Here is a 23,537-nt window from a genome sequence, read left to right as displayed (position 1 = left end):
AATTTTCAGAAGTAACTAGTAACTTGTAACGAGTTACTTTTTCTGAGTAACTACCCCAACACTAGCAGTATGTATAATAGTATGACGTTGAATAACCGAACATATATACAGTATATATGCACTTCCTATTCATAAATAAATATATGAATGTATATATTTCATATATATACTGCATATACTTTGCATTTTTGCACTCTCTTTATTGTTCAATTTTCTTAAATGTATTTTTCATACCCCCAATCTACATAATAACTTTCGTAAGTTTCATTTTTAGATAAAAGGAGAAGAGAGAGGGGCTGGCACGTTGACATCATACCGAAACTGTATACAATAACAGAAGTGTGACTTTGTTTTGCCTTTTGGAGAAGCGACGTTCAAACACAGCAACAATGCATGAGAGGTTGAACCGAGGCAACAAAAGGAGGAAGTCACCTGTGTGAGCTCAGTAAAACACACCTGACTGTCACACAGAGGAGACCGCCGCTGCGCTGGAAGGAGTATGGCAATAACTGCGTCTAACAGCAACTTACCTCAGCTGAGCCTGAACGGACTGAAATGCGAAGACATCAAGAGGAATGGCTATCACAACAAGAGAGAAGTATTTACATGTTGTTTTATTTGTGAACCAAATCGTTTCGTGCACCTGCCTTAAGGTTCCTGCATGAACTCAATGTATTTTACCATGTATGTACAGGGTGATAGTATTGAATTACAGTGTTGATTTAATCGGTGCTTCTTTTTTTTTTTTTTTACCTGAAACGACATCGGTGACGTAAGCAAACCTTCTAACACATAGAGGTTACTCAGCAATCACGTAATATGCTTCAAAATGTAACACAATGCCCAGTATAACAAGTCATTCTAGTCTGACACGTCCTACGGTAGCAATAGTTGTGTCGTGATGTTAATAATGTTAAGTGCAGTTACATTATTCCGTATCGTAAACCAGCGTTACCTGTTACATGATTTGCTTGCTGTGCCTTTTAACCCGGGATTTGTTAGTTCCTAAGCAGGCCAAAATAAACAGCAACACATGGACGACCGACCGCGCCCTGAAGTTCTTCCCATTTACAAAAACAGGTTTTCTTGCCTTTAGGCTGAGTATAGCCGCCTAATTTACTGATGTCTTTTCAAATAATTCACCTGGTAAGGCAGCCTCGATTTATGTCACGATACATGTTAAATTATAGTATACTGTGTCGTGCAGTGTCCACATTATTAGTTAGCAAGCTCTGATGAAGATTGTAGCTTTACCACCACTTGCAATTACTCCAGCTATCAACAACGTGACCGTGCAGGTGTTGTAAAACGTTTTACGTGACTCGCATGATGCTTCATGTCAGTTGAGCTAACATGGAGCCTGATGACAGTTAGCATCAGTTTGAGTACAACCTAACTACCCTCAACTAGCTTTTAAAAACCATAGCAACGTTTCGCTCTGCTTGAAGGTGTAAGAGGAGCACAATCCTCCAAGAACAATGGTTTGTAAGTAATTACGTCCCTTTCACAAATAAGAACCTTTTAATTTGATATCAAAGATGCAACTGTTGAACCAAACAAAAATGGCAGCCAGAAGCGATATACAGTATTCCCTTGGTGGTGTCAAAACACGTGTTATCAAGACTAGGACTTCTCCTGCCATTGGTAAAATAAAAAAATAAAAGGTGTTCATACTTGTTATCTTGCTAGTTTATATGGTACCTGCTTCGCAAACACTTGCAACACCAGAGGCCGACTCCTTTATTTTGACAGTATGGATTTACTAGCTGAGAAAAGTACATAGTTGTGAGTCCAAATTGGCTCGATCAAGTACAGAAGTATCCCTTATGTGGGTTTATACACACACACACACACACACACACACACACACACACACACACACACACACACACACTCACACACACAAGCGTGTCCCTATTTATCCAAAACATTACTGTAGAAAATCTTCCGGTTTGCTTGCTTCAGGGTTGACTAATGTGTCAGTGACTTCTGTGCACCAGTATCTGTCTCCTCTTAACTGAGGTTAATTGGTGTGTTAATTACACTTTAATTCAAATAGTATTATGCTGTCTTGTCTCTCCTTCAATGTAAGACAGCAATTGTGGGTCTCTTGTTGTATAGAAAAATGGCCCAGGGACCGGCGTCGCCTCCAGGCAGCACAGGCAGGAGTCCTGTGAACAGGCCCCGATGTACGTGGCTGTCATGACATACCTGGGCTTTGGCATTGTCACGCTGTTTGGCTACTTCAGAGATTTCCTCAGAGCTGTGGGCTTAGAGAAGTGCAACATTGCCCAGGAAAGAGAGGAACAGAAGGTCGGTAAAACATGCAATCAGCACAAACATAGGCATATTGCAGGCATACACACCATACTGTAGAGACACACATGCACCCAGACAGTTGGGATTGAAGAGCAGGAATGCCTTGGGTGTCAACACATTTTGTGTTACCCTAATTATTTCAATTTTTTGCTCTTAAGCCCCCTCTCTGCCTCCTTCCTCTTGTTCCTTGCACTATAACGTTGCCATGGGTGAGACAGGACACCACAGAGAATATCTGTTGAAGACCTAATTAAATCTCAGGGGATTCAGGTTCTTTATTGGGAACTGTGCTTTAGTTTCAAGAAAAGGCATGAGCACTGCCACATGAGCAATGCCATTGTATTATCATAGTTTTAAAGAAAAAAAATTGTAGTTAAGTTAAGTTGCTAGTAGTTAATGGTTTATTTTGTGTGACTCATGCTGTGACCATGTTTTGTTCAGAGACATATGTATCAAATGAGCTTGGTAAACACTAGCAGACAATACTGTCTATGAAGCCATACAGTTTGTTTAAAAGCTAAAGTAGTGTAGCTCTATCTCTCCCACCAAGGTAAAAAAACAGAAAAGATGGTTTGAATGTTTCTAAGGTAATTACAAATGTCAGCTGCAGTGATTTAGTACAAAGCTAAACACAATAAAATGTGGTCTTCACGAGTTAGAGCGTCACACACAAATAGTTTACTACACAGAAGAGCATACTTACTTAGCAAATATGTTCAGTCGATGTGCAAGGAAACACATATGAACACAAAATGAAAGGAAATAATGATCTTCTGCTTTTAACTCTCAATTTCTATAACTTCTTTCTTGTTCATGCTAGCCACCTTTATTATAAAGAATGAGTAGTTTAGTTGTTTAGAAACATGCATTGTTTGCTGTGTTCTCGTACTTGGATAGCTTTGAGTGTGTCAGAATTTAAGAAGTTACCTGCTCTTGTTGTTGAACCACTCACATCCTGGTATTTGCTGCCTGTGAAGCTGTTGAACATGTTTCTTCTTTGCTCTCAGGATTTTGTACCTCTTTATCAAGATTTTGAGAACTTTTACACGCGAAACCTGTACATGAGGGTACGAGACAACTGGAACCGTCCCGTTTGCAGCCTGCCAGGACCCGTCTTCGACTTGATGGAGAGGGTGTCTGATGACTACAACTGGACATTCAGGTGCTTTGATCCAGTCATTCATGATAAAACATACTGCAAATTAGACATACTGTAGGCTATGTAGGTACATTTACTGTTTACAAAAAAATGTTCCAGCTTAAGACAGGCCAGCAAGTATTAACACAAACATACATCTTCTGTGGCTAAAGACTGTACAACTGAGATTTAATTGGCTAAATCCAGCTCTTGCTCTGAGCTAACGGGAAAAAAAATAACTAAAGCACATGGGTGTATGTCATCAGCGAGGATATGTCAGCCCTGAATTTTTGGATGCGGTTAAGATGCCTCTGTGTTGCGCAGCAGGGTCAGGGAATATATTATGAAAAGGAATATGAACAGAGCCACAGGGAGGGGATATGACATTATGAATCAGGAAAGAGGGGTAGGCGTGGATTATACGTTTTAAGAGGTTTAACGTGTCTGGAAAGAGTAAAAACATGGTGCAGTCAGCTACCCAGCGTGTGGTGATTGGGTAAAGAGACATGAGGATGTAGGACATAGTTTGGTGCAGGTTTATATGGGAGTAGGTAAGGTGATGGAGTAGTTTTCCTAAAATTCTTTTAAAACTCTGATGCTGACTTACAGTAAAGCCGACTGACCTGGTGAACTTTCCTCAACTTGCCTCATTGCAAAATAATTATGACACTCGCACCTTCCATCTTTTTTCCAGTTTATTCTCTGCTGAGGTACACGTGTACAGCATAATGACTTGTGAATATGTGATTATATCCTAAAAGATGTCCAAGGAAAAAATATTAAGAAGTGCTGCTTGCACACGCAGCCACTGCTGTTAACCTTATATAAAAATTAAAAAAGTATTGTAATTGCTCCTCAATGAACTGAACTCCACCAACAAGGAAACAAGTTTATGATTAGCAATTGTGTTTAATTGAATGTTGATTACTTTTTAATTCTCTGCCTCTGTAGAAATGAATGAGAAAGACTAAGTGATGCATAATGTTGACATGCTTGCAGGTTAACCGGGAGGACAATACACAATGCCATCAACATGGGCTCCTACAACTACCTCGGTTTTGCTGAGAACAACGCTGATTTCCTGAAAACGGTGTCAGACAAAACACGACAGTACGGGGTTGGGGTTTGCAGCACCAGGCAGGAAATGGGTGAGTTTGTGGTCAACGTGCAGTCGTACAGATAAAAACAAAACTTGTGGCACTTGTTCTCTTCAGTTAGTTTCAACAAGGGCATTACTTTTCTCTTGAGCAAAGATCCACCTCATAATTCAAGTTAAAAGAGCATATGATGGTGTGTCTTTCACTTCATCTTGCAGTGCTTTACATTTCTCACACATGCATCTATTTAAAAAATCTCTGGCAGACCCTGATGACACTGACGAGGCTGAGTATCAAACTGCTAATGAAACTCCATTGCCCTCATCACATATGCCTTCATTTATTATCTTTCTTGTGAGTTATACTGCCTGCGTGTTTGATTATCCTTCAGTGGCTGCAGTGTAATGTAAATTATTCAACCTTTGTTGAATTATGTACCATTTGGGCTCCAGTTGAGATCATTACATACTGGTTCATACTGAGGAGTGGGAGAAATTATAACCACAGTGGTATGTAATACCATGAAACACCCTTGACATTAGGCATGATGCAAAAGCAATATGTGTGATGGAAGGGAGAGAAATTGCCCGTGGGTGGGAATGTGGGCGTGAATGGTTGTCTGTATTAGTCAGCCCCGCGATAGTCTGGCGACCTGTCCAGGGTGTACTCTGCCTTCGCTCACTGTGAGCGGGGATCGTCTCCAGCCCCACCACCCCCACGCAACCCTGAACAGGATAAGCGGTTAAAGATGATAGATGGAAGTGATAGAACAGAAAGTGGGATCTGTGGCTTCAGATGAATTTTGAATGTTTTTTTATCCTCCGAACATTTACCCAGCATCTGATGGTGTTTAAGTGCCTGTGTTACGGATCTCATGTTACGGCATAGCAATGTTGTGGCAGTGAAATCTGATGATCGGCAATCAGCTGTTTTATTGGTCAAAACATGCCAATGGGCAATGAAACATAATGGAGCTCACAGAACAGGTCGCAAAGTTGACTTGAGAAAAAGGAGTTCCTTTTCTTACTGCCGATGAGGTTCAGTTTACGGCACTTCTGACACCACCTGGCTGTCTATCTACTGAGAACAGGCGAGCAGCGAGCTGACATAAAACTCGCAAAGTGGGTTGAGTGGTTGCCTCATGTTTCATGATATCAGCAGTTTGACAAGAACAGAGAAGACCAAAGGAATTAAAGGGCATGTGATGGTTAGTTATAAGTTTGTTTGTCAGAGTGCAAGTACGCCCCCACCACACACACACACACACACACACACACACACACACTCCTCCGCACCATCCATTATTCATTCATGTGATTTATTTATATGTTTATTTCTCTTTCAAAATGGGACTGTTTTTCCCTGGGTTTGTAATCCGTGTTTCAGCTGGCTCACTGTGAGGGTGAAGGAACAACAAGCATTTCTCCCATGAGACCTTATTAAGCATCAATTATTAAAGACTCGACTATCTCTGTAGTAGCAGTGACGCCATCACCAGTGTTTTAGTTCACATGCAGCAATTTGTATTGGTAATACACAGGCTGTGCTTTTAGTTCATTTCAAAGCACTTTCTCAGAACAACAATGATGATGAGTTAAGGCGAGAAGCAGGCAAAAACTGTTTTCTTCATGCACTGGTCAATTTTGAGTTTCTGGACTATAGCTTTCTTCTTTCAGACCAGTGTCGAGAAAACATACAAAATGCACATTGAGGTGTACATTACTTTGTCCATTTTAATCTGTAGATTTCTCCTAACTCCATATGCATTTGTATTAGATAACACATTGTTTGCATATTCAAACATAATATTTCCAGAAAACTTTAATATATACAATAATTGTCTTAATGTAAGATATCAGCTGGGGAAGTTTCATAGTTATCTTTATTCTGTTGAATTTTACAGCATGGTTTGTTCAGTCATAGCCTGATTTGTATGACATTTTATTCATTTGTTATGGTTGTTAACAGTATTTTCTCATTTATGGTGGGTTAGATTTGATATAAAAAGATTTACAACATTCCCTCTGTGAAAATCTTTGACTCTAATGTCAACAAAAGGAAACAAGAATGATGAGCCTTGCTTTATCAAATGTTCAGATTTCTGTTCTAGAAAAGTATGCTAATTAGCACAAGATAATGCCTCATTTGAATATGTTGCATGATGATATCTAGTAATTGTGTGACCCTATTCACCTTCAGTGACTCCTCTTTAAGAATATTTAATTTTGTTCTGTGCCGCTCACATCCTCTAAGTCCACATGTTTTGGATTCAAGGTTCTTTTGCAACTGTTTCATCTCATCTCTTCTTGTACATTATCTGATTTGAAATCATTTTAGAAACTGCAGTTACATTTCAGACTTTTTTTTAGACTACAATCGATTATTTGTACACAATGTCAAGTTCAGTTAAATATTTCTGCCACAAATACTTCATACAATATCAAAGTGCACAGAGAGTGCAATATAGGATTTTTTATATTGAATAGACATGCAAAAGTAGATACAAAGTGCACTGAAAGCACTCCCCACGACTTGTAAATACACTGATGTGTCAAACATTCATTGATTTGTATTAATGGATAGCTCCCTGGTCCAGCTTCTCCTGCAATCATTAACATACAGTATATTAGCTAATGAAGTCGTGCTTTCAAATGAATGATAAATTACCAAAACATACTAAGAGTTCAGCTACCAAGCACATAGTAGTAAGTATTTCCCCATAATGTGTACACGGATAAATAACGTAATAGCGCTGTTTTGTGTGTTCAAGAGTTCAAACCGAGCAATAAACACTGTACTTGTCTGCGGAGACGCTTGTTGGCTTTTTTGATAGAAATGATTAACTCATCCAGGCTTCTTTTTCTTTTTTTCTTGTCTTGTTGTAAAGCCTTTGAAGAGAAGCCTCCGTCACAGTTTTACAATGAAAGAGAAGGCTTTAGCTTGGATCTTTGCAAGCACAATCTTTATTGTCCCTCCACAATAATGCGCTCCAACCTTGGCGATTGTTGTACAGCTTGATGATTGTGATGGCAGGGAAGTGCCCTTGGTGATTCAGGGATAGGGGACCAAGCCTAATGAGATGCATATGACTCGAGAGCTAACTCAAATCAGCAGAGGGAGTGTGATCTAATAAGGAATCTCTCTCACCTGCAGAGATTCCAGACCTCGTGTAAAAGGTTCTATGTAGAGAGCAAATGCCAACGCGGTCTGATTACATGCCAGCAGGGGATGTGAGCCTGAGTGGTTAAGGAAATATACAAATCGATTTGTCTGCGATAAAGACAGAGCTCCTTCACTGTGTTGTGGTTTTACACACATACCTCAAGACACATTTCTCACTCCTTCCTGAGACATTCGGTCTGTGAACTTTTTAATAATTGCTCTCTGGTGACTGATTGTTATTGATTTTTACTTCAATGATTAGTATCCCATGTATATGCAATTAATGCACTGGTATATCCTTATGAGGATTATCACAATATCTCAACACCAGGCTTCATTTTAAGTAATTTCATCTCGTAGTGTTTTCTTGTAGAACTATATTTAAATGTAATAGAGATCTTTTTACTGACTTTTATCATGTTTCTGCTGGAATGTTGGCGATTTTACCTTCAAAGTAGTGATGTACTGTATCATTAAAACTCTTGTTAATTGTTTTTAGTAACACTATTAATGAGTTGGAAGTATTTATAATGCAGTAAACATTACTTTATGTATAACTAACTCGTATAGTAAGTACATAGTGTATTAATGGAATGAACCAATATGTTATAGGGCATTTCTACTATATATATATATATATATATATATATATATATATATATATATATATATACTGTATATATATACTGTATATATATATATACTGTATATATATATATATATATACTGTATATATAAAAGACTGACCAGAGCCAGCAGAAATAAAATACATATATGAACCTTTCACTGCCTACCTCTCTCCCTGTAACTCACAATTATAACAGTAATTCTTTTTTACCAGCTGGTCACAGGGGCAGTACTGAAAGCACCCATTTCTATTGCGCAAAATAGAAAAACACCATGTCAGGTGAGAGATTACAATGTGATAAATTTTCTAAATTAATTCTGGTCCCCGCCTGCCACATTGGGTTACAACCAACAGCCTCAGTCCCAAATTGTGCCGCAGAACCATTTTAGACTTTGCTTGACTTGACTTTGATATTATTACCTGGGATGAAAAAAGGGTAGTTGAGCTAAATTACACATTTACCACATCTTGAGTCTTTATAAATCTTTTCAAATGTCCAGAGAGCTGCTGGCTGATGCTGTGTGCTGGTGGTCCAGGCTGTTTGATGTGGGTCTCTTGCTTTTTATCACAAGGCATTCATCTCTGTCAAGGCTTGTTATTGGTTGACAAAAAAACAAAAAAGAGTCTAAAGGACTAACAGATAAGGTACAGTGATCTTGTCGTGGTGAGTTATCCCCCTTGTGATTTGTGTCTTGTAGGTACCCTGAGCATCCACGAAGAGCTCGAGCAACTTACAGCCAGTTTCCTCAGAGTCGAGTCCTCCATGACTTTTGGAATGGGTTTCGCCACCAACTCAATGAACATTCCAGCAATTGTGGGCAAGGTTTGTGATTTAACAAATGTGTAAAAGTGTAAAAATGTAATGTAATGTGTAAAATAAGTACTGCTAATATATGGGTGTCATTTTTCCAGCGCAGCAGAAATTAATCTAATTAGCCCAGCTTTTGTTCCTTCCTTGCATATGGCCTAAATTAATGAATACCAGTCAACTAAACTCAGCTGAGAACAACTCCTGACCCACCCCCATTCATTAAAATCATAATTAAACATTACAGTAGCCAGGAGGATAAGGCTCTGGGCTTATATAGCTGCTTTCAGTCACATAGACGAGGAGCGGCAGGCTTTGTTAAGAGCACTACTCGAGGGTTCGATTAACCATACTGTGGCCTGTCGGCACACCAGCCTGGCTCACACAGACAGCTATGGGTTACCAGGGGCAACACACAGCTTGAATATCGGTGATTGGAACGGACAGGAAGAAGGGGAGGTCGGCTGTTTAAGTGATGAGAACGGAGTCCTTTATGCAGCTCAAGAGGTGCAGCGGCCCCTGAGGCAGCAGCCCCAACAGTCACCCTGCAGGGGCTGGGGGTCAACCTACACTGCCAACTCTATCCTACAGGGACGGGCTGTGCAGGCATAGCTGCATTAGAGTGACAGCTGCTGGTAGACCAGGGACCAGGCCAGCTGGACCCTAGGCCAAAACGAGGGTATCCATCATTGAGACGGTGTCAACATACCCTCTACAAGAGTTCATTCAAACTAATGCAGTCAAATGCTCAGAGCGTCAGTGTTAAATATGCTAATAATCTGGAGAGAATTTCGTGGAACAGCTGAATTCATTTGCATGCTGATTTTTATGGAATATGAAGCACAATACTCTTCATTTAGGGAAACTGTGATGGGTCTGGTGGTCGAAACATCATCAGGCAACATGTGCAGTACATACCACTGTTATCATACACAGAGGTGCTAGAGATAGAGCATTATGATGGAGGCCTGGATGGGAAGCGGGGCAAGAAGAGTGGGCTGTAATTGGCCTTTTACACTTATCAATCACATTGCACAAGGACACAGCACAAAGCAATAAGCATATATGAAATACAGAGAAAATAATGCAATTTTGCAGCAAACAGGTTGAAATGTGAAGGCTGGTTGCACACACGGGGGTGGTTTTTAGCCGTATGCGGTTATACTGATGATGCCGTGTAATGTACATACAGGAATACTGTGGCGTTTGTAAGTGATTTTAAGAATGCAGGAACATGTGATTCTGCTATTACACTGGAATTGAATCGCTTTCTTGGGGACATGTGACTGAAATCTTTTCTCTGTGGTCATTTCCAGGGTGGTTTGATACTGAGCGATGAGCTCAATCACACGTCTCTCATCTTGGGGGCCAGGCTGTCAGGAGCAACGATCCGTGTGTTCAAACACAACAGTAAGTCCAGTAACTGTTTTGTTTTAACATAAGTCATAGTGCTACCGCCTGACGACAACATGCATACACAGGCTTTATTCCAGCCATAATGGGTTGTTTCAGTTTGCCAACATGGTGCCTGAAGTTCATTCCTCCTGCCAAACAAACATTGTTGATACAGCGTTATGATATATATTGCTATAGATTATGTGTTGATGAAGTCTGACTTTCTGTTTGTGCCACCACCACTGCTCACATTATGTAGTTTGTCTTCTAACTGTTGCTGCTGTGAGAAGCTCAGTACTTTCTGTGCGGTACAGGATTCGCCTTAGGAAAGACCTACTTAACACTCTGTGTTTAGAGCAGCAAATGTAAAAGCTTTGGGTTCAGTTCACAGTCACCACAGTGTTGTATCCATGAGCAGAAGAGCAGCATGATCGAAGTGTGTTTTGAATGAAAATGTCACTTTACTTATACTAAAGGCTCTCTATTTCATGATCGAGTTACACACTGTCAGATAAGGGAGAATTGTTTTATCAACATTCATCGTGCTTACATTGGAAACACCCGCTGCTCTTTAAGGGGACAGACAAAAACGAGCCAGTCCTGTGGCAGCAAATGTGTCCTGACAGGTACAAGCCGAGTCAGTTATGGGTCCTCCAAGCAGATCCCAGAAGCCTGTGTAAAGACAAAGAGCCCTCAGGCACCTGAGTAGCTGACCCCTCCCTTCCTTAATACCTCCAGCACCAGACATTCATTCACTCTTTTATTAGTAGGCCAATGTTTACCAAGAGGGCCCAACCAATCAACTCAACTAAGATAACACAGATAAGTTAAAACAATGGTGCAACCTTTGTCTTAAATATAAGAGATCTTTTATTTATGGTATTTGAAATGTTCAGCGGTATATGCTTGACATGGAAGGATGGAATTTCATAACAGAGAGCACATGAACTGGTTTGTCCAGTCTAGCAGTGTGAGGCTTCTGTGTCGGAAATTCTTCAAATAGTCAGAGATAAAGGACGAGATGGCATCCTTATTCTTTCAAATCGCATATTCAGTGGGAGGTTAGGATTTGTTTGTAATGCTCGTAGTGTCAGTGCACCCAGAAGGTCAGTGCAAAGATAACATATGAACATTTTGTAGATATCCACAACTGTATGCACGTTTCTTGTGTCAAAGCAAAGACTCACCGTCCCCCTCAGCACAGTCTTACAGCTTATCCCAAATCAGTGCTTAACTGTGAAATGATCTTTTCCTCATTCTTGTCTGTGCACTCAACAAACCCCTGTGGATTTCTCTTTCACTGTCTGGTTTCCTGAATATAGATATTGGAGACACTGGTGGTGCTCTGTTGTGATTTTTTTATCAGAGGAGCATCTGCTGCCTCTTCAGTAAACCTGTTTTGTGCTGAGGGAGCTTTATCGATCATCTATGACAGATAATTAGCTGTGACAGGTTCACTCGCTGCTCAAAATGGTTGGTTTGTGGTCACGCTCACTGCGTTAACCACAGCTATTCAACACTGCCCTCTGCTGGCTTGCAGCAGAAGAGCATTAACAGTGCCGCCTGTTATAAACTCTAAACCCCAACGGGAAGTTATTTAACTGAAGCCAAAATTTCAATCCAAATGTTAAGCAAACATGCAGACTGCACCGAAGAAACCTTTGGCCAAACCCCGTTTAAACTCGGTTAGAAAAACCTGCCTGACGCAAACATCGCAGGTGTTCATTTGCATCAGAATGCAGAGGTATTTGCTGTGTGTAGTTTGTGGAAGGTGTTACTTGCAGATAAAGCAGTGCCATGTGTACTCTGGGAACTGCCCTGCCATGTGGGACGTGTTATTCTGCATGCTTTTAGTTGGATTTCCCTCGCAAGCTATGATCTGATTTATGCTGCACTCTACACTCGGGATCAGTTTTTTACAAACCAAGTGTTGAGTTGCATGATTAGCCTACACTACACTTGCAAACATGATTATGTGTTAAATTAAATTTTGTAATTTGTGTGTGTGTGTGTGTGTGTGTGTGTGTGTGTGTGTGTGTGTGTGTGTGTGTGTGTGTGTGTGTGTGTGTCAGACATGCACAGTCTGGAGAAGATGCTAAGAGAGGCAGTTTGCTCGGGGCAGCCACGGACCCACAGGCCCTGGAAGAAGATCCTCATCATGGTGGAAGGCATCTATAGGTCAGCCGTCATTAAGAAGCACACACACACACACACACACACACATACATTCGAGTAGTCGCTCTCTCACAGACACATATCATGGGTAAGTTGAGCTGTTGTACCTTTCTTTGTTAGTGTAGGCTTCCAGGTGCTCTTTAGCAGAGTCAGACTCAGGTGGAAATCTTAAATTGTAACCTGAGGAGAGCTTTAACTTTCAACCTGTGTTTAGAAGTGCCTGTAATAGTCTCTTTTTCAATCGCTTCCCTCACTACCGTTGAATAATAGACTGTGTGTGTGTGTGTGTGTGTGTGTGTGTGTGTGTGTGTGTGTGTGTGAGTGTGAGTGTGCGTGTGTGTCTCTATGGTTGGGTACCGTTTCATTACTAGAGAGAAGAGAAAGGTACCGTGTGTGTGTCTCTCCCGGCAGTGTGCTATAGTGACCCTCTCCATCTGCTCATTAGCTCCAAATCAAGGCCAAATGGCCACAGAGATTGACTTGGCTACACCCCCAGCTCCAACTGCCACGTTCTTTTTCCTTTCTTCCCTCTTTAAAGCCTCATTTCAGCGCTTCTGAACTAAAACACAACATATCCATCGTGCATCAATATGTGGCGTTTGTTTTATTGTTTTATGACAGTTCTTTTTATCAAATGAAGAGCAACATCTGATGGCACGGCTATCAGTTGGTATCAATGTAACCATTAGTTTCACAACAATCCTGCTAATTTGAGAGACAACTTAATTCCATGTAATCAGAGCATCTTTATCAGGCAATAATGCCTAATGTCAGGCTCAGACAATAAAGAAACCTTTCGGGATGGCACTGCAAGAACTAATGCTCCATCTATTGCCTCCCTAGTAACATCAAAAGGCTCAGATAGAGAGTAGACATGCTTAGCTATATCCTGGTCCTGCCTTTGATGTCCACCTCGGCCCTGGTGAAACACTGTCTTGTGTCATTTCTCAGCCATAGCAAGGATAGCAGGTCTGTGATTGCTCTATTTTCTCCAGCCATACACTCACTGATGCTGTCTGCTTGTAGCCTTAAAAGGCTTGCAGCACAGGGGGGGAAGAGATGGGAGAGAGGTGGGAGTAAAGTGAAAGAGTTCAGCGGAAAGATTCTTGGAAGATTCTCAAATTATATAATATGCATTTACAGACATACAGATGCTCTGCAGTGGATAAAGTGAGGTCGGGGTCAGATTCTTTGCCTTTTAAAGCCAATCCCTTTAAGAGTGTGGTTTATAATTGATGAAACGTGCACATCTTGTTCCTTTTGTGACTGTGTGCTCTGCTTGTGTGATTCTCATGTGATTAGTATGGAGGGCTCAGTTGTGCGACTTCCTGAGATCATCGCTCTGAAGAAGAAGTATAAAGCATATCTATACCTGGACGAGGCCCACAGTATCGGAGCAGTGGGACCATCAGGGAGGGGAGTGAGCGAGCTGTTCAACGTCAACCCAGCTGACGTGGACGTGATGATGGGCACCTTCACCAAGAGCTTTGGGGCTGCTGGAGGCTACATCGCAGGGAAAAGGGTAACTGTGAAGTTATAGATTTTCTGTTTTAACTTTTTCTGCTTTCATATTATTGTTAGTAGTCAATATTCATATAGTTATATCACTGCGTTCTCATTATGAATGCAATTTCCTTCTGTTTTTTTTTATCGTTTTATACATAGAATTGAATTCTATGGTGAATTTCTTCCACATATTTATTTTAAAGGAAGGCCTTCTAACACGGTTTCAGGTTTCATTGGATAGCTGGCAGTATAGAGTGAATAAGGCAATATAAAAAGATATATGCACAATAAAATAGAAGACAGAAATAAGGTAATGTAATTTATATATTCATCATCACTGCTTCCAGTTATGTGGAAACTAGTCTAGTTGCTACGCAAAAATAATTCTTCCTAGACCCAAACAGGGTCAGGATACATTTCAAAATCTACAGCGTGTGGGTGGGATAAATCGTACAGAAACAATTTCGACAGCTTTAAGTAAAATGCCATTCTTATCAAATAACTGAGCTGAAACTTTCCTGACATTGTTTAAACAACCTGGCAACCATTGTCTGTACACTGTAACAACATTAACCATATGGCTTCATAGGAGGTGAAAACACACCATACAAAGTATGTTCAAATATTTTTCATACCCGGTCTGATTTGAACCATACACACTCCAGCACACCCTTCCTCTCTTGTAGCTCTCACATGTCCAACAAATGTTCCTCAGGCTGTGCCGTCGGGCCTTTGTAATTCCTTTTTACTCCATTAAAAGTTCACTTTAGTACATACTAATCAACATGGCAGTTGATTAGAAAGCAACAGAGGAAACGGCCATGTTGCTTGAATTAGGTATTCTGTCGCCTGATGTTGGCTCAGCCCTGCTCTGCCATAATAAGAAGGTAAAGCTGGCAGAGGGCCAGCCCCTTCTTGTGGCGGGCGTCGGAACTGCGCTCCAGATTTAACAGGATGACTTTTAACAAGCATGATGATGTTTGAAGTAAGCACACTCTGCCTGGTTTGACAGCTGGCTGTAGTAAAGTCCTGAAAGAAACAGGCAGGAAAAGAGAGAGAAAGCCTTTAGATTTGAAGTATTTGTTGTTGCGGTGAAATCCCCCAAATCCGACATTAAGTGGATACGGGTCGACCGACAAAAGACTCTGCAGATGTGTTCTGGAAAACAGTCATGCTATAGCTATTTTATGAGAGTACCAAAAATAAATACCCCAATAAATACACTCCAAGCTCCTTCTAATTCACTTCAACCTGTAGAAAGCTTTTATTCATTAACCCTTTTCTCAGAACTTGGATTGCAGTGAGATTAGGATGTTAAATACATCCGTTGGAGTGTGTGTGCCCCGTTCTGGCACCGCTCCTACTCCGCAGCATTGTGGACTTGTATCACCACATCAGTATTGCGGCCGCTTTGTGGCTGAGGAAACACTCTGAGCTGTCAGTCCACGCCGCAGACGTGAGATGGATTTCGGACACGTTCCCTTAACCGGTTTATCTTGGTCGCAGCGAAATCCTGCGAGGGCCGTAAAGTGGTCGAAATCCCCTACCCTTAAACGAAAACAGATGTCAGGTTGTTTCAGGGTTCTTATCCGACGTTTGAGCATTTCCCACTCAAATCCCGTCCCTGTGTGTGTGTGTGTGTGTGTGTGTGTGTGTGTGTGTGTGTGTGTGAGGAAGCCGCAGCATCAGCCCAGTAGGGACAGATGGTTGTTAGTGGAAATGGTGGCCAGACAGCATCTCCGGCTACGTGTCATCGCCCCGCGGCCACTGAGCAGCACCCCTTCACAGCTCCAGGCCCCGCTCTCAACCTCAGACAACTTACACTCGCGTGCTCCTAGGACCCATGACCGAATCGGTTTCCTGAAACTCTTCTCATCTCTTGACAACTACTTGCAGAATGAATCTCCTGCTGACAGTTAGGAATAATGAGCATGACAGTCCTCTTTCTGGCTCATTTTAGCTTCAAATTAGTGAGCGGGCTACCTCAGAGAGAGAGAGAGAGCAGGAAAGGGTCCAGAGCTACTCTACAGTCAATGCCAAGATAGTCATAATGACAGAGAAATGGCTTGAGCTACTTTAATTAATTCTCAGGTGTTGACTATACATGAGCTCGCTCTAGTGGTGCTACAATAACAGTGCAGTGCCACACTTCTGTTCCACAGCAGGTCTGAAATTAACAGTTTGTCAGTGAACGCAAATACACTTTTTCTAAATGTTTAAAAAGAAAACGTATTGTGAACACACTGTCTAGTGTCTGATTGTCTGTGTATCACTGTGTCCCGTGCTGCAGGAGCTGGTGGACTACCTGCGCAGTCATTCTCACAGTGCAGTATACGCCTCGGCCATGTCCCCTCCTGTCACCGAGCAGGTTTTACGTGCCATGAAGTGCATCATGGGAAAAGACGGGAGCACAGAAGGTGAGTGCCTGAGCTCATTGCGGCTCTCCCCCAGAGTAACGTCACCCTCAATTTCAGTCTTAGTATCCACACCCTCGTCAAAGCTGATGTTCTTTACACAGATAAATATTATGTCTGGCTTATAACATGTTTTACACCTTTTAATATAATTTGAATGGAAACAATAGCAAACCAAATCCAGAGGACTGGACCAATGTTAACATTAGGAGTAAGTCCAGACCTGCAGGGAAAGACAAACAGCTGCTTGGTCAGAAAACGTGGTAGCAATTACGGGGGGGCTGTAGCGGTAGAGAGAGGGGGGACATGCAGTCCCTGAGCACACGTGACCCCAACGTGGAGGAAATCATTTTCATATGTGTGTTGTGAGGAATACTGTACCTCTCAAAAGGTTTCTGCTTAAATGGCATCACACATTAGTGCAGGGGAGTAGTCATTACCAGACCGGTTGCTGCCAGAGCATTGAGTAATTGCAGTTGTAGTTCTGGTAGTAGTTCTAATGGAAGGAGAAGCAGTGGGACTAGAGTTAGTACATGTAATGGTTAAGATAGTAGTGGTAAGTACTTATTACATACATTTGACCCAGACCTTAGGACAGGTGTTGCGGTAAAGAAACGCCAGTCCTCTCGTTCATTTGAATGTGCGTAGTTCGTTTAACCTCCAGCGATGGGGACTACAGCAAAAATAAGGCTCCAAAGAATTTGTGGACACACGTAGCTACATCATGCCGAGATGGCAAATGACAAAACCAACAATCCAGAGCTGTACCACCCTGCCTTAAGTCGTTAAAAACGTTAATTGTTGTGAAGTCGCTCAGTTTTAATAAGCCATTAGGGGAAACCCTGCCTCACAACCCTGATATAATCGCCACAACGCCTGATTTGGTGTAAATGCAGCCTTAAAGTGTGCTCCATAAGACAAAAAATACACAACATATCTGCCGTAGGGTGCTGAAATGGGTTAATCACGCCAAGGACTACAGCCTGGTGTCGGTGTATCGCAGTTTCATGCAGACATGAGTAACTTTCTCATCTGGCGCTGAACCAGACATGCTTCACATCTGACGCAGCCCAGCGAAATACCGGTTGTGGAGAAATGAGTCTTGACCTGTCTTTCAGAGGGCAGGGAACACAGCAAACAGAGCAGTCTTATAACAATTTGGCTCCAACATCCATCACCACACGATAAAACCCCACTGTGACAAAAAACGTCACATACTCTTTATATGTCTGATACGTTTTTATACCTCTTTCTCTCCGTCCTCCTCTGCCCCTCTCATTTTTCTCGTTGATGTTGAATTTCGCACTTTAAAGCAAACTGGAGCTCTGAAACGGGGGAAAGCCCTGACAGACAGCTACATCCGCACATTCTCACCTACGCATATGATTTCTGAGTCTGGCAGCAGGTTTTTGACCCCCTTGCCCTCTATCTTCGCAGAGAGAAACAATTTAAAAGATGGGGCCTGTGCTTTTTTGGCAGATGCCAGAATGTTATGTTTTTCCCTGCCTCTCTTTCTCTGCTGAGATAAGGGGATTTAAAGTGCTCTCTTTCATCCCCATGAACGAACTGCCAATCTGTTCCCAGGTAATCAAAGGAAACCAAAGCTGTGTTCCAAAGCTGATTCACATCATTCAGAAACACGGGGGGTTACAGGGCAGGCCGCCTCTGCTGCCTTTGCTTTGCTTTCTAATACATTTACCTGAAATGCAGGTGATACTTAAGCATCATTTATTTTCCGTTTCAGTCATGGCTGCGCTCCAGCAGCAGTCCACAGTCACTCATTTCGTGCAAAATCCATCGCATCCAATTTGCAAACCCTCACTTTGGCAGCGTGCAAGTGCGTACACCATGCCGTCAGGCGGACAAAACTGAACCATCTGCTGCCGCAGCTGAGTTGTAATCATGAGCAACTTCGTAGTGGAGGCTGGAATGGCCCAGATGGAGGTGCAGGACTCAAGATGAGATGGCACTGCTGAGATCTCTCACTACATTAGCTACTACTGACAAGTGATGTCCCTCCCTGCAGGGGACAGAAGAAATATGCATTAAAATTTTTTTTGAATGTTTTACTGGTTTTGTTTTGTTTTTATTGGTGTTTTACTCATGCTTATCTGGTGGTGTGCTCATGTTTAATTGCAGGCATTAGACGGATCCGCCAACTGGCAGAGAACACCAGATACTTTAGGGCCAGGCTGAAGGAAATGGGCTTCATCATCTACGGCAATGATGACTCACCTGTGGTTCCAATCCTGCTCTACATGCCAGGCAAAGTGGTGTGAGTACACTTAAACTCTCAACAAAAACATCTGCCTCTTTCAAAGAACAAATTTGGGATGTTCATAGACTAATTGTGGAACAATAGGTATCAACTTTACTATCCCTTGTTTACACAATCAATTTGTCTAAGTGGTTTGGATGGCTGTCATGATACACACTCCAGATGAATCCGTAGTGCAGACTGTGTCTGTGTAGACTGGCTGACTGTAACCACTTTAGAAACATCAGGTATTGATTAGGTACAACCCAGGGTTCTTTGGGCCTCTCAGGTATAATCAATTGGGTATAAAGTGTATTTCAATGCCAGTCACCACTAATATCCATGAAAAGGCCAATCCCAATATAATCAGCAGCTTCTGGTTTTGCATTGCTCAATTTTCATGGGCATTATTGATGATGGGGGAAAAGTATAATTTCACCAGTATTCGTCTTTGAAGCAATTGTAACAAATTACAATGTTGTTATTATAATTTTTAAGAGTTTTCCAACAAGAATGTTTCTCTTGTATCTGTAGTTATTATATTATTCTATTATGTTATTCTATTATGTATCAAATCTCTCTCTTTTCATTGAAGTAGAAGTCATCAGAGATATGCTGATTCTAGCCCTTCAAAATAGTTAGTTATGTGTTATTTTTTAATTTAACGATGCCACACATCCCAACTACATAATTGAGGATTTGGAGGGGCTCGAAGAAGCATTCCTCATGACTTTTAATATGATGAGACAAAGCAGTAAAAAGGTCCTCATTTTGAGGTGGCGTGTGGGGTCTTCAGACTTCAAACCTTAAAATGTGACAAATGTGGGATAGGTTTGGTATTAGCTCGGCAACAAGTGATGTCCATTTCTGCCCTGATTCGATTCTCCATTCAATTACACTATATAGGCAAAGTGGTGTTTATCGGCTTGTGGTGTTACTGTTGTTGGTGTGAGTAGCGTGTGGTCATCATGTTTTGTAATTTTGAAAAGGCATAAAAAGAAGAATCAATCCTAGCGCTATATGTTTAGCATTGGTAATGATGAATGTGACAATGTCCTTGATGCAGATAGATATTCTCACTCAAAAACTTGTAAACGACCCAAACAATCACTTTGGGTGTGATTCACTTTTTGTCCTTACAGTCATTTGTTAACGAGAATATAAATAGAGTGATATTTTCTCTTCATTTACATTTTCTAACAGGGCTTTTGCTCGAGAAATGCTGCAGAGAAAAATTGGTGTAGTGGTCGTCGGCTTTCCAGCCACGCCGATTACAGAGGCCCGAGCTCGCTTCTGTCTGTCTGCATCGCACACCAGAGCCATGCTGAACCAGGTACACACACATTTACCAACATGACGTTGCTCTCTGGGGCTTCAGAAGCTCATTTCTTCCCCCTGAATCAAACATAACACACAATCTGAGACTGTCCCTTTGTCCTCAGGTGCTGCACCATATGAACGAGGTGGGAGACAACCTCTGTCTGAAGTTCTCACGACTGAAATATTCCTCTTGTCCTGACCTCTGTGATGAGACAGACTCTGAGCTGGGCAGTTGATATGACCCTCGACACTTTCATTTCATTTCGTGTCAAAACCAAGTCCAAGTGTCCATGCCACAGCAGACCCATAAACACACAACGCAGAGTAACACCCATGTCTCACAGCAGAAGAGGGGCCAAATGTTTAGCAGCTGCTTTTTATATGTTTGTAAAACATTGTGATTTAACAGAACACTTATTTGTGGTTCTGGGAGTCTCTATATGAACATTCTGAATACATTTTAATGTAAATACATACGTGAAATGATTGCACAAGCATTGCTGGATTGGTCTCAAACTCCAGTAAGGTGTAAAATATCTGTTTATATTGAGGCGAATCCCTTTGTTAGTTCAGTTTAGAGGCTTTTCTATTAATTTGTGTCTATATTTAGACATTCAAAAACTTTTTATGGAAGCATTTTTTGCTTCTCATGATTTAACATCAGCCTCCATTTATTAGAAATGCTGGTGGTGGTTATTATTAGAGAATAGTGCACAGTCTCTATGTTGATGGAAGAAGTAGCATTTATTTCTCAAACATGAAGTATAGTTGTGAGTGATGAAAATGGTGTTTGTAGTCATTTCACCGCATGGTTTAATGCTGCATTGCGAAAATGTTGAGTCGGCTGATTGTTTTTTTTTGTCCCAGTAACACAACAATACTGAAAATGTCCTGAATGGGTTTTGAAACAGAAAGCTTCATTAATTTCAGCTTCTAAAAGTCCCAAACGTTCCCTTTGGATCTGAAGTGATTAAGCCGAAGATGACAAAGATGCCTCTGTTGTTGCGTTCCATCGAGAACTTTCCTCGGTGTAAGACCACTTTCATCTCCACGGTAAATGATAACCTCTCTGTAAATAAAAGATCACGCAGCAATTACTCAACTACTGCGTTAAATCCCCACAATCCCCGTGCAGACTAGAAAAAGGTGTTTTGGCTTGTTTTGTGGCGAGACTGCTCATATTCACCGAGTCTTAACAGCTTCATTGATGATGTTTTAAAGACCTGCTGTTCCCTTTCACACAGAGACTGCGTAACAGTTGTGAAGGTAAGCATGCAGAGTATGCAGCATCTGAGCCAACAGAAACCTAAACTAGCAATTAACGCCGAACTCTAAATTCTCGTGGTATGGGGTAATCATTTGATTAACACAGGAAGGATTATAGATGAATGATAAATGTGTTTTCACAATGTGTCAGTCTGGGTCTAGTCGACACTTGTTTGCCCTCGGGACGTTACAATGTTTGTGTTTTTTTTTACCCCCTATAAACAACATAGTGATGAGATTTTGCAAGTTGGATTGCAATATGCAATCCATGCGGGAAAAACATGCTAGATGCACTGCAAACAAAGACGTAGTAGGAAAAGTGAATAAAAAATAAAAAAAACACCGTTTTCCTTAAAGGAGAAAACCATTGAAATATATGGTAGATAAAACAAATTATGTGAGTGAATATCCACATCTGGCTTCTATAGCTAGGAACAACAGAAAACAGTTTTGCTCATATCTGTGATGTCATACTGTACCAATGCTCTGTTCCATAAAGATCTTGAGGAGATGTGAAACGGTGGCCTCACAATGCTGCATTGATGTTCCCGGGAAGTCTGTTAGTCATTTGTGTTTACGTTCACCTTTAGTGTTCATGTGAACATTCTGAAATGCATTGTGGGTTTACAGCAGAAGACAGATGTGTGTAAGGAGAAATTGAAAAGCTTGAATTCCTTCTCAGACATAACTCAGTGCTTGAATACTAAGCTCCACTGTGAATATGCAGAATGGCCAACTCTAATTTGCTGAGATTTATGAGCAACAGATGCACTGCAGGAACAATGCTTGTTCATATTAGAGAAGGAAATTGTGTTCGAAGAAGATATCCTTTTGGTGGCTTTATATTTTAAAACTGCTTATTGCTTGAGTCAGTATTAAGACTTAATATGGAACTGACTTCTGGAGGACAAATATGTGTGTTCAACTGATGGAGGCCTTATGTAACCCAAAATGTGTGTCAGAAACACATTTTAGTCAAATATATCTTTATCTGGACAGACCTCATTATATAACAGTCCTGCTGGCAGACAACTTGTGTCATCATCAACTTTTAACTGACTTCCTACTACAGAGGCGTCGCTTTAAAGATAAGCGACGAGGTACGAGAGCGCACATCCACGTCAGGGACGGAGGGGAGCACGAGTCACGTGTCCCCAAACTTCCCTCCAGTCATTTCCAACTGCTCTGGGTTTCAGCAGAAGTGGCAAATGGTCCGGCGCTGCATGGCATTCAAAACATCTGCGCGGCCTGACTACTGGTGGCAAGGCCCCAGAGACCTGCCTGGCTCTTTTGAACTGCAGATCCACACACACTGCACTTATTGGAATGGCATGTAGCTGCTATTCTGAAGGGGGATCCTCTGCTACGCCTTTGATGTCCACCACTGTGTCCAAAGCCGGCAAGCCATTCTCTCTGCTCTCTGTTTCCCATTTAGACAGGAGATTTTTCTATTCTTGAGAGGGATTTTGTTTTGAAGTGAAGCAGACAAAGAACAGATTTACATGGTTTAGACAGCTATGCTGTGCCTGCAGTGAAAAGGACTGTAACTGAAGGTTGCAGTAAAGCCGTACTGGGAACCACTTGTTAACAGAGAGCGTAATGAAGTAGGCCAGTCTGCTGTCTTTCATTGGAACGGAGCAATTTCATGTGTATTTACAACTAATTCAGACATTTTATCTCATCGGATATTTGTGAGGTAATTATTGAGAATATAGGGGGTTTAATGAAATGTGATCTGGTTATATCATTTATCAGAGGTGTTCCTATCTGTTCATCACTATCAGCTGCCTGTTATTTTATTGGAAATCCATCCAATAAGAAGTAAGCTGCCACTCAGACAGATTTACTCACTCTGCTTTCTGGCACACGTGGGCATCCGATGGGCACATTGGAGTTTTATCTCGGCTGAAGTGAGTTTACCATGCGTCTCATACTCTAAGGACTCGTTGTGACACACAGAGCTTTGGAATAAATTAATTTGTGGGTTTTCTTTGGTTTGAATTAAACACATGTAAAACACGGACCCATTGAAACCATTTGATGCAGGGAAAA

At 41.4% G+C, this 23,537-nt stretch overlaps 1 protein-coding gene across 1 annotated transcript; it reads left to right on the top strand.

Moving 5' to 3' along the window:
• Positions 1-483: 483 nt before the first annotated feature.
• sptlc3 (serine palmitoyltransferase, long chain base subunit 3) lies at positions 484-21,986 on the top strand. The gene is made up of 12 exons (XM_079229918.1): positions 484-598; positions 2,122-2,313; positions 3,327-3,481; positions 4,457-4,605; positions 9,043-9,167; positions 10,469-10,562; positions 12,620-12,725; positions 14,025-14,244; positions 16,519-16,645; positions 18,782-18,917; positions 20,103-20,232; positions 20,342-21,986. The coding sequence occupies exons 1-12, from the start codon at positions 500-502 to the stop codon at positions 20,453-20,455; spliced, it is 1,647 nt and encodes a 548-aa protein (XP_079086044.1). The 5' UTR covers positions 484-499; the 3' UTR covers positions 20,456-21,986.
• Positions 21,987-23,537: the final 1,551 nt, after the last annotated feature.

Source organism: Taurulus bubalis (genome assembly GCF_910589615.1).
Source record: "Taurulus bubalis genome assembly, chromosome: 14".
Classification (NCBI taxonomy): Eukaryota; Metazoa; Chordata; class Actinopteri; order Perciformes; family Cottidae; genus Taurulus; species Taurulus bubalis.
The sequence above is the reverse complement of the archived record's forward strand: the minus strand, read 5'-3'. Positions and strand labels throughout refer to the sequence as shown.

Coding starts and splice junctions, on each gene's coding strand:
- sptlc3 (XM_079229918.1), top strand. CDS start 500: ATGGCAATAACTGCGTCTAACAGCAACTTACCTCAGCTGAGCCTGAAC. Junction 3,482..4,456: donor GACTACAACTGGACATTCAG/GTGCTTTGATCC, acceptor ACATGCTTGCAG/GTTAACCGGGAGGACAATAC. Junction 20,233..20,341: donor CCAGAGCCATGCTGAACCAG/GTACACACACAT, acceptor CTTTGTCCTCAG/GTGCTGCACCATATGAACGA.